This window comes from Nipponia nippon, unplaced genomic scaffold, assembly GCF_047370975.1.
Source record: "Nipponia nippon isolate SJK-2023a ecotype South Korea unplaced genomic scaffold, ASM4737097v1 scaffold_2, whole genome shotgun sequence".
Classification (NCBI taxonomy): Eukaryota; Metazoa; Chordata; class Aves; order Pelecaniformes; family Threskiornithidae; genus Nipponia; species Nipponia nippon.
The window spans coordinates 67,357,252-67,372,848 of NW_028262336.1; the positions used below are offsets into that span (position 1 = coordinate 67,357,252).

The 15,597-nt window shown below is 42.3% G+C and overlaps 1 protein-coding gene across 1 annotated transcript in view; it reads left to right on the plus strand.

Moving 5' to 3' along the window:
* COL4A1 (collagen type IV alpha 1 chain) overlaps positions 1-15,597 on the plus strand; it is a 131,039-nt gene that overhangs the window by 43,698 nt on the left and 71,744 nt on the right. Inside the window, exon 2 of the mRNA XM_087758281.1 lies at positions 12,463-12,513. Within this exon, the coding sequence (XP_087614407.1) occupies positions 12,463-12,513 (51 nt within the window). The remainder of the gene's footprint in view (positions 1-12,462; positions 12,514-15,597) is intronic.

Consider the following 15,597-nt stretch of genomic DNA (forward strand, 5'->3'; position numbering starts at 1 on the left):
GGCTGCGTCTCCTCTGCAGACGCGCTCTTTTGCTGCGCTCCCCGGCGTAATGGGGGCTTGCAGGGGCCAGGCAAGTACTGGTTATAAAAGGGAAGACTTAGCGATGACTGTGGACAGCGTGGTAAAGAGGTGGCCTCTTCATCAGGGCGAGAGGGGAGAGCAGCCGTTGTGGGGCGAGGAGGAGCACCTGCCTCGCGTGATGGGGGAATCGTGGAAGGGGCCGGCGAGTCCGCAGCCGCAGGGATGGTCCTGGGGCCTTCATGGCCCACCTGGGCGCACAGGGTGAGGGTGGTTACCGCCTCTGTGCCTGGGCTGCCATGCTGGGTGTAATGCTTGGTGCCTAAAACAGCAGCTGCACATTCATGTCCTGCTAACCGCTGTGGTAAATGGAACTGTAAGCAAGGAAGCAGGGTGGTTACATGGCCATTAAGAGGGACATTTTTCTTCTCCATCTTTTGAGAAATTGTCCTGCAGCAAAGGAGCGTGGCCTGTGGCCACACTGCTGCAGTTTGTCCTCCTGCTGGTAGGCCAGGCCGGGCCCAGGCGGTGGGCATGAGGGCTTCCTCTGGTGGCAGCAGCCGCCCCTTCCCACGTTCCCCAGAGCTGCCTAGGGAGGGCCGTCCTCCGAGAGAGGAGGGAAGGAGGGAGTCCTCCATGGCAGTTTCCTCTCAGCCTGGTTCTGCCTCTGGCCTGGGTTAGGGGAGTGCTGGGGGGTGGAGGGTGGCCGGGAGGGGCTGCATCAACTGCCGGGCTGGCTGCCTCTCCCTCCACCTCTGCCTAGTTTTGGTGGCATTGCCTTTGGCCTGCCTGCTGGAGCCGTTTTGGGACCGGCTTCCAACTACACCGAGCACCCATACTCAGACTTATTATGAATACCCTTGTGCTTGTGAAAACGGGGGTGTGTGCTGAACACCAAAGGCACAGAGGCCAGAGAAGCTCCGAGGCATTTCTAGAAAGCAGTTCAGCCCTGCGGGTGTGGGTTTACCGAGAGGACGGCAAGTCTCTGCTGCCTGTCCCCCCGGCATCGCTGGCCACTGCTGGCAGAGGCAGCAGTTACGGGACACCATTGTAATGACACCATTTCCATCTTACTAGGTTATGGCTGGATCCAGCCTTGTACCTCTGGCAGGTGCTGGAAGTGGTTGTGTGGACCCATCCTGGAAGGCAGCAAGAAAAACAAACTCGTGTGATTTGTTTCAGAGACTGCAATCTCTCTTCTTCATGAATGAGAATGAATTTTGATGTTTGGTTTCCCTTCAGCTTATAGGCCTAGTAACCGCTAATGCTAGTTACACTAAAAAGGCGAGTTAGAAGGCAGGGTGTTGGATCTGTGTCGTGCGGGACAAGGAGCAATTTGCTTTGTACGCTCCAGAGTAGTTGTGTATGAGGTGGGTGGTAAGCTCTGCAACAGCCATGGTGGTTCTGCAACAGGTTTTCCTGTCCTCCCTTTGGATTTTTTTAAGTTAGCAAGATGAGGAATAGGAGCTTCTCACCTGTATCACCTGGCTCCAGTTTGCCCATTCATAAAGTAGGGTGGGGATTATTGGCAACGATTACCATAACTGAATTTAGGAAGGGTCGTGCCCTTTGAAATGTATTCCTGAAAGTGCTTGTCACTGGATGTTAGGAAGTCCTGGAGTATACTCTAATCCTCAGCTGTTGGTGAACTAACACCAGTGACTGTAACATCAGAGGATCCTACTGGCACCTGGAATTCTTTTCACTTCTTTGAAAATATAACTGAAAATGAAGTTCTTAAATAGGAAAAGGGTACAAAACCGACTGGACCACTATTCACTTGGTAAATACAGCGTTCTCTGCTTGCTGGAGGCTAAGCAGTGTCTGGCAGTCTGTGGAAATAGACCAGTTAGTAGATAACGCTGATGGGAGGCTTTGTATTTAATGATAAGGCCACTAGTTAGTATTCACAGACAAGTTATCTGCTTTGAGCTGTGCAGAACTGAGTGGTATAATGTGATGTTCTGAAAATTTCCCTAAGTAAGCAAATACCTTAATTGTTGCCAGAGTTTCCTGTGAAAGAATGTACTTAGAGGAAACAGTTGCTTTAAATGTCATTTTTGTCCAAATATGGAACAACAGGAATAACTTTAGATTTCCTGTGAACTAACTGGAAGCCCCCTGGATTTGCATTGCTTTGTGAAAATGATGGTCACATCACCGGCAGGAAAGTCATGTTCACAGAGCAGCTTTCAGGGGACTCCCATGACCCTACCTCCAGGACAGACCCCTGGGGAATTCGGCAAAGAATGTAAAAAATGAGGTCCCAGCAACAAAACATTTCGGCTCCAGCAATCTGGTATTCTTTTGACTAAGAAGATGTGACTCTTTTTTTAACATCGTTTTAGTGAAACACTTCCAACTGATACTAATTTACAAAATAAATATTTTCTGAAATAATTAATATTAAGCATTTAAAAATTAACTAATATTCCCTTGAGTGGCTAAAATACACTGGAGATCTCTGATAAGAATCTGTGGTCTGTCTGCAATTTTTGTGTGAACATCCTGTAGGATTCTGGTAATACTAAAAACAACAACAACAAAACAACCTTCCTCCCCAGCCAAACAGAAAATACTCTGCCAAAAACGACAAACAGCCCTCATGTCCCAAGAGCCATAATGATTTTTTTTCTGATTGTATTCTATACTTTTCTTAAAATCAGTTGATTTTCTGAAAATTGCACAAGGCTTTTAAATAAAACCAGAGCTGAATAGTAATTAGTTCAAATTTCATCATGCGCAGTGATATTTCAGACAGTAACTTGCCATTCCTTTCAGATATTATTTATATGTCAATTTGGGACTCACTTAAAGTTTCCCTGAGACTAACAGGGATACTTAATTGATGTGCTGACATACTAGTAACCATGAAGTGCCATGATTTTCCACTGTGTAGGTTTGTTCCAGGAGATTTTTCATCTGGTCTAAAGCTATGCCTAGATTTATTAGGAGAACAGCTCTTCATTGACAGATAAATGAGTGGGGACCACTTCTGCTTCCTTCTGTCCTACTCATGTACATCAGCCTACAGCCAAAGGAGGTCTTCAGGAGAATGAGTATTTTAGTTCTTCTTATCCATGCAAGGTTTAATGAGCCTTTGGAGATTATTGGGTTGCACTTATTTCTGTTGCTTAAACAAAGGCATTTGATGCCATGTGAGTTATTTACATAGGCCTGGCAGATACGACCCAGGACCTAGGGGAGAGCTGTTCCCACCTGGCCTGGCAGCTGGAGGCAGGTGGTATCCTACAGGACATCTTGAATGGCACTGTTCTCTTCTGTGCTCTGTGAATACCGGATCTACAGAAAATGGAAATGACACAACCAAGGACTTTAAACAGCCTGCTACATGACAGAAACTTCCAGTGATTCCTGACTAGAGCTGAACTTAATTTGATGACCTAGAAGGTGAAAGCTGTAAAACCCATAAGCTGTCCCTTGGTTCAGGGAATTCCCTGAACAGTCATAGTTGAAGTCTACCCATGATTTGCTGGGAAAAAAAAGAAAAAAAAAAGGACATGAAGATAAGCTGCCAACTTTTTTTTTTTTTTTTTTTTTTATGGGGGAGAGAAAGGACTTGGGAGAGGAGGAAGGACTGGAGCTTGCTGACATTATAAAATCATAAAATGTTCCCTTTTGTCTGTTATTTATCTGTCCATAGTCATCTGAAATTGATGGGTTTACAAATGAAATGAGAACTGTGCTCAGTTTCTGTTCTCTGCTTTTAAGTCCTGAAAATGAAGGCATGGCAGATGTTCCTTTTCCTGAAACATTTTGAGGGTTGAAGTTCAAATTGTCAGTCCAGGACAACTGGCTTTGTATCAACTCCTGTAAGGGACAGACTTCCCACTCTTCAGGCATGTGACCAAGGCCAGTCCTTCAGCACAGGCATCACCAGCAGCAGCAGTTACCCTCCCTCATCCCAGCAGAGGTTACGGGAGTGACCGAGGGTGAGGGACAGTGCACCACGTTCTCCTCTCCTCTCCTCTCCTCTCCTCTCCTCTCCTCTCCTCTCCTCTCCTCTCCTCTCCTCTCCTCTCCTCTCCTCTCCTCTCCTCTCCTCTCCTCTCCTCTCCTCTCCTCTCCTCTCCTCTCCTCTCCTCTCCTCTCCTCTCCTCTCCTCTCCTCTCCTCTCCTCTCCTCTCCTCTCCTCTCCTCTCCTCTCCTCTCCTCTCCTCTCCTCTCCTCTCCTCTCCGGCCCTCTCCGGCCCTCTCCGGCCCTCTCCGACCCTCTCCTCTCCGACCCTCTCCGACCCTCTCTGACCCTCTCCTCTCCGACCCTCTCCGACCCTCTCCGACCCTCTGGAAGCTGGCAGCCCTGCTGAAGCCTGCCTGTGCACAGCTAGCCTTCCGCTGCTTCCCGCAGTACTTGTGCGGGTGCTCACGCCAAGGTTTCCATTCTCATTACCAATTAATACTACTTGTCATAAAAAGTGATAGTTTCTATGATTCCCTTCAAGCTAGCCTTAGTAGTTTATTCATTTTGAAGTGATGTTTTCTGTTTAGACACTGCACTTAAACTGATCGTGTTTTTGGATGAGAATAGTGATGATGTATCCCTCTGTGTTGCTTTCGTGCAAATTTCAATTTGAACTAAATTGCAAGTTCAAATGCCAATTCAAACACTAATGGAGACAGAGTATAACCTTTAAAAATTATTAGCTGGTACACTTTGGTCAGAAATGAGTGAGTTTGTTAGCAAGTTAGTGATTTGATGGAATATTTGGCTTTAGAATTGCCAAAATAAATATTTAAACCATATTCTGTGAACAAAGTAGTCAAAGATAAAATATTAAGAATAATAAAATTATTAAGAAAAAAACAATTTCAGAGACACTTTTCAGGAATGTTTAAATAGTACAGGTTGATTTTTCTGATTTTTCTTCATTTGTTACGAGCAAAGGAAATAAAAATCTGGACTCAAAAAGGAGTTGCTTTTTCTTGTTGGCTACTTGAATTTTAAAGATGCCCATGTTCAGTGCCATGAGGGGCTTTGAATCCACTCTTGGGTTCGTGGATGAGTTCCCGTGTACCAGCCGGTGCTTGGGGGATCTGCTGTCCCCCCTGGGTAGTGCAGTTCCATGCCCAGCTACCCAGCTCTTGTGAAGGCAGGATGAGAGCGAGTGGAAATGCCTTTATACTCCAGTGCTTTGGACTGTCATTAAGGAAGGAAGATGCTCAGGTTCCCATCTCTGATCTAATAAGATTTCAGTGTGCCATGTGAAATGAAATTATTTCAATGGGAGAGAGGAGGTCAGTCTTGCCTTTGAAGTGCTCCACAGCACAGCAGGTTTCCTCCTCTTCTAATAGCGATGAGCTCAGACCCTCTGAGGCAGAGGATAGCATATGGTAGAACAACTCCAAGTCTGGGTCAGACACTTAATGCAAAGCTGTGTTTTGAAGGAGAGTGACTTTGAGGTTTTGTGTGTGGTTTTGGTTGTTTTGTTTTTTTTTTTAATTATGGCAAAGAAGAATAATGCACTTACACTGAGCAATCAATTTGCTTTGCCAACATTTTTACAAATATGTTTTAAAACCCTAGTTTAAGCAGGACAAATTTAATTTTCCCCCACAGAGTTTCTGTCAACCAGTATATCAATACATGACTTAACCTTTCAAAAATATTATTTCAAAATGTACTTGTAGCTAATACATATGTTAATACTAATCCATACTTTGTTACTGTTGTCTAAGCAGAACTAGAAGTTTGCAAGTCTGTCATTTGTGGGTTTTTTAATAGGTGACAGTTCTTGTTTCTTGCAAATCACATTTTTTATACTTTTGTTTAAATACAGTATGGTCAGATAGAGAAACAATGAAGCTTCTCATCCTGGTATGTTTATTTAAGAAAAAAAGAGGATTTTATACTGTTCAAGTGTAGGCATCTGTTTCCATAATCTAAAGTAATTCTAATATTACAGAGGCAAATAACTAAATTTTGCTAACTTGCTAAGACGGTCTGGGTTTTGTTGTTATCCTCTTTGTTCTAGCTAAGTGTAAATCAGAAGTTTTAGCAATATGATTTTTTTTAAAGTTGTTAATGGACTGCAAAATCAGTTAAGAAAAATATTGAGGTTAACTGGAATATAGCAGTGGTTTCCTCTAGTGGTACTTTACATACAAAAGAGCAGTTCAGCTAATTCAATACAGTTCTATCTAAAGGGTAAAGACAAGAATGATAATACAGCCAGGGAGCTATTTTGACATTCTGAAGAGAGAAGAAAATATGAGAGGAATGTGAGATAAGTGTCCTGCAGTTGGCATCACCTCCCTATTCCTGTATTTGGTGGGATGTGAAACTGAGGACATCTATTGATCCAGCTCTCATCAGCTACATAAGTTGTACATGTGCGTAGGTTGAAGTGCAGCGTCTGCTACGTAGGGATAAATCTCCCTTGGCCTTCCTCGTTGTGATTAGATTAGCGTAGGGGTAGAAGGGGTGGATTGTGTGGAGGGAGGAGATTCAGACTTCAAGCTGTCACTGTCAAACAGCCGTCCCCATCCCACTGGCATAGCCGTTGCTGGTGTTTGAACTTGGAACTTGTATGGGAATTCAGTTCCAATTGGGGTTTAAACTAAAGCAACATAGAGTGCGAAATCTTCACTGTTTCATCAGAAAACGTGAAGAGTGTCAGGTCTAACAGAATATGTCATTTTATAATGAACGAATCATGAGATGAAATAATTATGACCATTTTTACTTGTTGAAGCATTTCAGCTATGAATTAGAAACATTGTGAATATTTTGATATCTCTGCTTGTCTCACCAGTCACCTGTTTACAGGATTTTCAGTCATTTGAAAGACGCTGTGTTTTGGGTGGGAGAAGTGACTGTATTCCCTGGAATAAGATTTTCAACATGAACAGTTAAGTAAACAGTGAGAATTTTATTAAATTTCTACCTTACACGTGTGCTTTACAAGGTAAGATCTGAGCTCGATCAATAGCTGTGCAATTAGCCTAAGCTGGTAGGCAGCTCAGCAACTGAAACTTAGCAAGCAGAGTCTGAGCTGATGTTGTGGGAAAGAGAACTATGTTTTGTCTTGAAAAATGCACCTCTGTAAGAGAGAGGAGTGTCCAAGAACTGACTCGGCCTTTGTATTTTTTTGGAGACTTCTGTAGCCTCCAGAAATGGTGCATGTCCAAATATGGCACTCGTCTCCCTCCTGGGCTGCTCCTCTGGCTGTTTGCATCGTTCCTGTGCGAGTTCCAAGCAATAGTCCTCAAATGCCAGGAAAGTAGCTGGACGTGAAAAAACAGGGCAAAACACAACAAAAGCCTGTAGCTACGATCTGACAGATGTGTTACAGGCTGAATTGCAGAGCAGAGTTTCTTCCATCTGCTGCAGGAACTTTTAGCAGCCTTCTCAGCTCTGTCACTCACGAGGCTTTAGTACTCCGAAGGCTCAGCACGGGATTTGTGGAAGGTAGAGGTCTGGGTTGGGATGCCCATTCATTAACGGCACGTTTTTAGAACTACATGTTAATATGATAGCAAATGTATCGCTGTCCTTCAGGTGAATACTGAGTATGCATGTAGCACGTTAGTATGCGCAATGTTGAAGGGACGTAATCTTTTTATAGTTTAATACTGATTTGCTAGTGTGATTCACTAAGCTTATCAGTTGCAGACAGTCTGGAAGAATGAAAGAGAACGGAAATGCTTGTCAAAAAATGAAGTAATTTGTATTGCTAAAATGAGCTTCTGCTTCTGGGCTGACTGATATTTTGTGGGAGGAGTAAGATAAAATTAATGTCCTCAGATATTATATGAGAGGCTGGCCTGTGGTACAAGCGAGCTACGGCTGTTTGAAAACTGCTAGCCTACCATGCAAAATAGGTGAGGTATCACAGTGCATCTGGCCAAAATCTTTGGATTAGTCTGTAATTTACTCCTAGACAAGGGATAAAGAGCCTGCCTTTTCATCCCCCGCCCCACAAATTGTGCTTCCTGCCCATTCCTTCTCTGTTTTGGCACTTGGAGGACAGCAGCGATTGCTCCAAGCTCCATGCAGTTCCTGGGGAAGGCGTTGTTTCAAAGAGGGTGTCTGGGAGACAGGACAAAACTATTTCTCTTCATTTATCTCATTATGTCTAGTCATGTGTGGTGGGAAATCATGAACTGGATCCTTCGTATCATGAGACTGATTTAAAATCATAAAAGTTTAGATATAAGTAATAATTTGCATAGTTTCAGCTTACTTACCTTGTGATGATTATCTTTATTCCTTCAGGGTGAAGTTTCCCACTTAGGACTTGAATGTGTAAGATTCTTAAGTCATTCCTAAATGAGTACCAGAAATGCAGATCTCCTTGTTCACAGTTCGAAAGATACTCAATGGAATTTCTAAGGCTTTCCAAGGAATGAAAAACTTTTGTTATACTCTGTCCCATTCTGTCTGTAACCTCTAACCCTTGGTTTGATCCTCTGTATCCACTTTTCTCTCCATTTTTCCCCTTGTTTTCATACATAGCCCATAATCCTTTCTGCCCATTTCAGTCCCTTATGCTTAGTCCTCCAAGGTGGGCTTCATCTCCATTGAAAGCAAGCATCCAAAATAGGCAAGATGGATCCCAGACCAGAAGTGCCTGTTTCTTGCCATTGAATAAAGGGAGACTGCAGTCACTAGTAGACCTGCGCTGGGTTAGGTGAACCCAGACCGATTTCTGTACCTGCTGTAACCATCTTGCTTTCTCTCAGTTTCTCACCTCATTACTTAAATGCCCCTTTGACCTCCTTAAATTGACCTTTGATCCATAAGCTGTTCCAAGTGTGGCTCTCCCATCTTCCCAGAGGACCAAGAGGAAGAAGCTCATACTTCCTTCTAGTATATGCAGAATGTTATCACATCCCTCAGATTCAAAAATACATTTTAGTAGCTGAGGATAATGCTATCCAGTAGTGGCTGTCATTGTTGGCCAACTTTCCATCCACCTGCAAAGGTTACAGTCAGTGATAGTAGGAGACGATGCTACTGTAAAATAAACGCAGACTTTTTTAGCGTAGGTGGCCTGTTCTGGCATGGCAGGCTACAGCACTTGACTACAAATAGGATCTTATGCAGCTGTGCTCCCTGGTGCTCAGTACCTTCTTACCTTCCTCACCTTTGGTTATTCTAATCTGAGGCTTAAGAAACAGGAAAAATTGAATACAAAATATAATGGCATCATTTTTGGGAGCACAAAAAGAGACAGGAAAACACAAGTCCATTCTTCTGGCCATGCTAAACTTAAGAACAGAACCCAACTGAAACATAAATAACAACATACTTTTTTTCTAAAACTGTGCATGTTAAATAACAGGCCGAAGGAAATACACAGGGATTAACTTGAAAACAGATGTTTATAATGATTCGATGATGTATTTTAATTACATTCCCAGATGCAATTAAAATAGACTCCTCCTGAATTTAAGGGATGTATTGATAAAACTGATAACATTCTACATGATGCTGGAGGAGGAAGTATGAGCTGCAAGCCTGTGTCCTCCAGCTGTGATCTCATCAGGTCTGAAAAACTAAGAGAGGTCACACTGGGTCACTTCTTGAAATGGGAGGCCCAATGTTTTTCCAGGTATAACCATGTACCACAAGAAGTAAAGCAGATTATTCAGTGGGTGGCAGTTTTTCCTCCTGGTCAGTATTGAGTTGGCGTTGTAGCACGTGTTGGCATTTTCAGATCGAATTCTCTTTCTGCAGCATAGGATTAATACTCATTCTAATCAGTGTTAATTTTCATCTTTTTGTGCACTTGTAATATAACATGGTAAAATGCTGTAATAATGTAAGAGAAAAAAATGTGAATATTTTTGCTTCATGTGAATATGGAGAAAGTTTGACTTCAAACAACAAATTCAGTGGATCTACATTTAAAAAAAAAGAATCTCAGCAACAGCAACAAATTTTTCAGGAGCTGGTACTTTAGTTCTATTGGACAGCCTTTAATAATTTTATTTTCTGTATTAAACCTCCATTTCTCTTTGATGCTTTACTTTAAAAGAAAATGTATTTGCCAAGTAAAAATGTTACTGTATTATTTAACTTTCCAGAGTGGTGATGTTTATTGGTCTCATTGGAGGTTTTCCAGATTCAAAATGGATTAGGTACATTTTCTATTATTTCCCAGAAGTACTGAGGTCCCCATAGACTGTGGAGCCCGCAGGTGTGGAGGGACGGGTGCCCAGCATCTGTGCTGAGAGCTGGCTCTGGAGAGGTGCCGTCCCTGACTGCTTCTGAATAATGGCTTAATGGGGCTGCTGAAGGATCTCATGTGCGTTGGTGGAATATTCAGTGATACAAATGTTTTGCTTGTTTTCCTCCTGGTTTGTTTCTGAGGGGCATGACAGCAATAAAAGCAATAGACTGCTGAGTTACTCACTGGTTGCTTCATGACTGTGAGGAGGGAAAGGGGGGAGTAACCCAGATGCACTTAAGTGCACTGAAATACTTTGGTAACACAAAGCGACTGTAAGCTTTTACCTGTGCATCAGTTAATCTGACTTCTCTCATACGTTATCACCTTTCATGTTTTGCAAAAAAAAAGAGTGGCACTGTATGATTATGTCATAGAAATCCCAATCTTTTGGTTGCTCTTGGCTCGATCCAAACACACCAACCCCCAGATCTCTCAAGTCTCCATCTTAAGGCTTATGTGAACAAAGGCATGAAAGCTTTTAGTAGCATTTATTAGTATTAAGCTCCCTTCCTCAAACACCTACAGCAAGATCTTCTTTCCCTCGCTTCTGAGGGAAGTGGCACTTGGGAGTATTTCATGTGATGAGACCAGCTGTTGGGACTAGCAAGGGCAGCTGCACAGTCCACCTCCCTTCCCTCTTGAGATGAAAACACCCCTCTCCCAAATCCTCCTGTCCACCTGCCCTCCAGAATTTCACTTCACAGAATCCAGATAGACTTGGGAGTCTGTCAACATCTATGCTGAAGTACCATCATTTTCTGGAGGTACAAGTTGGCTGTATTTTGACTTTAGTTTGTCTATGATAAAGTGAGGTGGCTGCTGTCCTAACGAAAGCCCTTCGGAAAACAAGGATCTATCTCTATAGTATCTCCTGGAAAATAATTCAGACTGGTTACGTTTTTACACATGTTTCTATGGATTCTCCTGCTGCAAGGAATTTGCTTTTACTGAGTGGAAGGTTTCCCATCATAATGACAATTACAGTTAGTCATTATAGAGAGCAAGAAAGAAAGAAGATCACTTGAAATATGGTAGATGTAAGAAACGGACCAGAAGCCTGGAGCTAGTCATTGCCTGGCCAGTGAACATTAACAGTTGCTTCCATATCTAATATTTAACACTAGGAGCAGTTTGCTCTCTTAGAGGCTGCGGTTTGACTTAATTTCATAAAATATGTCCAGAAGTACTTGTTGATGTAGTTTCCTGTGGTAATTATACCGGTATTTTATTTCCTTTAAAAATTATCATCTTCCTATCTGATGATTGCCAATTACTGATAAAAAAATTTACTAAATCAATATTAAGATATCTCTTGGTAAACACCCAAAGGGTGTAGGCAACATTTTTTGTCTTCAGAAAAGAAACAAAAACCATATTCTTCAGGTCTGTTATTTTTCTCCTTAAGTGTAGACGATTGTATTGGGTTTGAGTGGCAAGGTTTTGGTAGCAGGAGGGCAACAGGGGTGGCTTCTGTGAGAAGCTGCTAGAAACTTCCCCTGTGTCTGATAGCGCCAGTGCCAGCCGGCTCCAAGATGCACCCGCAGCGGGCCAAGGCCCAGCCCATCAGTGATGGTGGTAGTGCCTCTGGGGTAACATACTTAAGAAGGGGGGACAAAAAAAAAAAAACCTGCGCAACTGCAGCCGAAGAGAGGAGTGAGAATATGGAGGGAGGATGGGGTGTTCTGAGATTTTGTTTTATTTCTCATTATCCTATGCTGATTGGATTGGTAATAACTTAAACTCATTTCCCCAAGTTGAGTCTGTTTTGCCTGTGACGACAATTAGTGAGTGTTCTCTCCCTGTCCTTATCTTGACCCATGAGCCTTTTGTTATATTTTCTCTTCCCTGTCCAGCTCAGGACGGGAGTGATAGAGTGGCTTTGGTGGGCATCTGGCGTCCAGCCAGGGTCAACCCACCACAAAGATAAATCATGAACTGCAGTTTCACCATCCCTTTCTCCTCAAAGCAATGGCACATATTTATAGAGATTAAGTGTTTATGCAGAATACAAGTTGTTTATTAACAAACTGATATTAAAGAGATGCTTCTACAACTGGAATGATTTTAAATATTCTGTTGGGCTTTGAATGTATGAATATAGAGTCCTAGAGGAGAATCCACTTGTTTTAAATTGAGACATCCATATTGCTAGATGCAGAGTATGTGTGTATTCTATAATACGCACATAATATGTTCTCCCTGTCACCCAGTTCAGACAATTAATTCTCAATTTCTTTTTTATTTTCAGGGTTGTTCTGGTTGTGGAAAATGTGACTGCAGTGGAGTAAAAGGGCAAAAGGTGAGTAAGTCAACTCTCTCTACTTCATTATCTTGCTCATTTAAACCACATGGTGTATAATCTAATGGGAGGCAGGTGAGCTGTTGGTTTCAGTGAACACTTGCACCACCATGGGGCATTGCCAAGGCCATGTGCCCTTCGGCAGGGTTTCCAAAAAGCAGCCAGCTCAGTGTCCGCTGCAGCAGAGGGCAGGAGGGCCAGGGGTGAGAAACAGCCAAACAGCCTGACTGTGGGGTGAAGCCCCTAGCCCCGTGCTTGGCGGTGCCCTCCCTTGTTCCCCATTGAGCGGGATGCTAAGCTGGCACTCTCACCTTTCCTACACCTCACATCCAGTCTTTTCAGTGGGTAGCAGAGGTTCTGGCTTGACATCCTGACCACCTCTAGAAGCGATGCGGGAAGGTTAGTTCAGACGTGCCCCCCTCAGCACGCTGTGCAGATGGCTTTCCAGGAAGGCTACGATGCATCATAAGCAGCATACCCTGACCAGGGTTAGCTCTGGGAGGCAATGACCTGCAATAGAAAGGAGGTTAATAATCAACTTAAATACAGCAAAGTGTTTTAGGTCAAGGAAAAAAAAATATTTGAAACTTTTTGACAGAACCTTGCGAATGAGTTTTAGTTTCCATTCAGCAGTCCAAACTTCCTGTGTATGAAACAGAAAAGGGACTTCAAATGCTTCTTTTAAAGCATTAACAGTGAAAAAAAATATAGCATACTTACACATTCCATGACTTCCCTCTGTAAATTACCTGCTTTTGTAAATACTGTAGACATTCAATCACTCTCCTTATCTCTTACAATTTTGCTGTAGAGATTTTAATCTACAGTGTGGTCTGTTCTGCATGCACATGTACTGTATATCTACCATTATAAATGAGTGTAAGCCAAAGGTTTTATCATCCTGTGATTGCAGTGAGAACAGTTTCCGAGGTAAGTTGTTTAAGTCACCCAAAGGAACGCTTAGAAGAGGTGGGGGGTGAGTTTGGTTTTTTGTTTTGGGAGGTTTGTTTGTTTGGTTTTTTTTAAATAAATATATAGCTGGTGTTCTGCATTGTCTCCCATGTGATAGCTACATATTTACGGATGAGGGTTTTAGGACTGTTTGTTGGTGACTTTTTTTTGGTGATTTCCAGAAAAAAGAATGTAAATGACTTAATCAGAGACCCAAGCAAAGATCATTTTCTTTGTGACAACATAGATTAATTTGTGAGACAGATGAAGAGTGTCGAGGTCCAAAACATCTTTTAGGTGGAGTCTCCTTTTTTTAATTACCCATTAATAGCTGTTTAATAAAAGTAAACTATATATTAAAAACAAATAAAGCAAAGATTTGGGACAGGTTCGGAACTCTGAATTTATTCCTTGATATCTTGATCTTTTTTTTCAGTAACAAGTACAAATGAATCCTTGTAGAATGAGAGAGATATTACATTAGAACTCTCTTGTCGAAAGCCATTAGTTTTCAGTTCATAGAGTATGCCTCAGTTTATAGAGTATGCCAGCATCTTGTAACTAGATAATTTTAAAAAATGACAGTTTGGCGAAATAAATTGTATTAAAGCTTACGCTTCATTTATTTCCAGCTGCAGCCTTGACTGTCTTTGCTGGAGCTCTCCTGGCATTTTTCATATGCATAGTGTAGAGTCTAAAAAGTTCTCTTTGAATGAAATAGGTGCTTGTCTGATATGCTAGAAGCCAAAACTACCTCAAATTAATGTAGATTATTTAAAAATGTAGAAGAGAGAAAAATATCAGTCCATAGCAACAGAAGTTATAGTAAATTCCAGATCTCATGCAAACTTGTCCAGCCAGTCAGTGTACTCTGCACTCTTCCTAATGGGTTCCATCACAAACTTCTCTGACTTTAAACGTGTGTAGTGAAATATTTCCATACTTTAGACTGTGTAGGAAATTTAATTATTGACATTAGAGACACCTAGACAGGTGAATGAATAGTTATACCTAGAAAACAATATTCAAGAAAGGCATTTGAAAGTATTTTGGAATGCCTTTAGAAGTAACTAATTATGGTTGGACTTGATGATCTTAAAGGTCTTTTCCAACCTAAATGATTCTATGATTCTAACTTGATTCAGATCAATATATATCAATGCTTGCTCATTATGTTAACACTCTGAGGCTTTCCAATCTGTACTTAGGATTTTGAAGAGAAAATTGAATTTTATTTAAAAACATCTACCCCCCACCCTTGTCTTAACCTAGTGCAGCTTTTCATCCCAGTTCTTTACATTTAATGCCTGTCTAGAATAAGGACAGTCTGCTACCCAGTCCCAGGCCTGAAGACAGAAATTGGTGAGGGAAAGCAAGGGAAGCATCCTTCCTGCTTGCCTCTGTAATATTTCTAGAAATGGTCTTTCCAACCAATGGATTTGAATTTGAAACACGTCTCTGCTAAACACGGTTCCTGTTAACGCACACATCAGTAGTGGTACCTGTTACCTCAGGGATCTACATGAATGTTGCTTGGTCAGAGAAGGACTGATTGGAAAGACTGATCCTAGCCAGGATCCAGGCCAGAAGGGGGCCGCCATGCCCAGCTCTTGTGGTACCCCAGGAGACCACGTTAGAGAACATCTGCTCTCCACTTCTCATGTAGCCACTTGCGTGGGAAGTACATATCCATTCTGCTCTGCGCCATCCACAGCCAACATGTTGCCTACACTGGAAACCCTTTTGATCTGGCTTCCATGTTGTGCAGAAGTGCACAAATGCTGAAGGGCCTTTTCCAATCCACCCACACTCTTCAGCAACGTAACCACACCAGTTTACTGCTGTGGGAGCTTTGGCAGCTGCGGAAGTGGGTGCTGGGTTTACCCTTGAATGCCTTAATTATTAACATCTGGGGATATATTTCCTACTGTAGTGTGGGAAGAAGTTCCAGATGCTACAATTTGGGGGTGGGGTTTAAATAAAATACATTTGGCCAAATAATCATATTAATGATCTCACCAGAAAAAGTGCTGAAAATAGTAGTTGACTTAAAAACGCAAGAAATATTACCCAACAGCGTTTCAGACATGGAAGAGTAAATTATATTGCCATATTTTTCTCTCTCATTTGAGG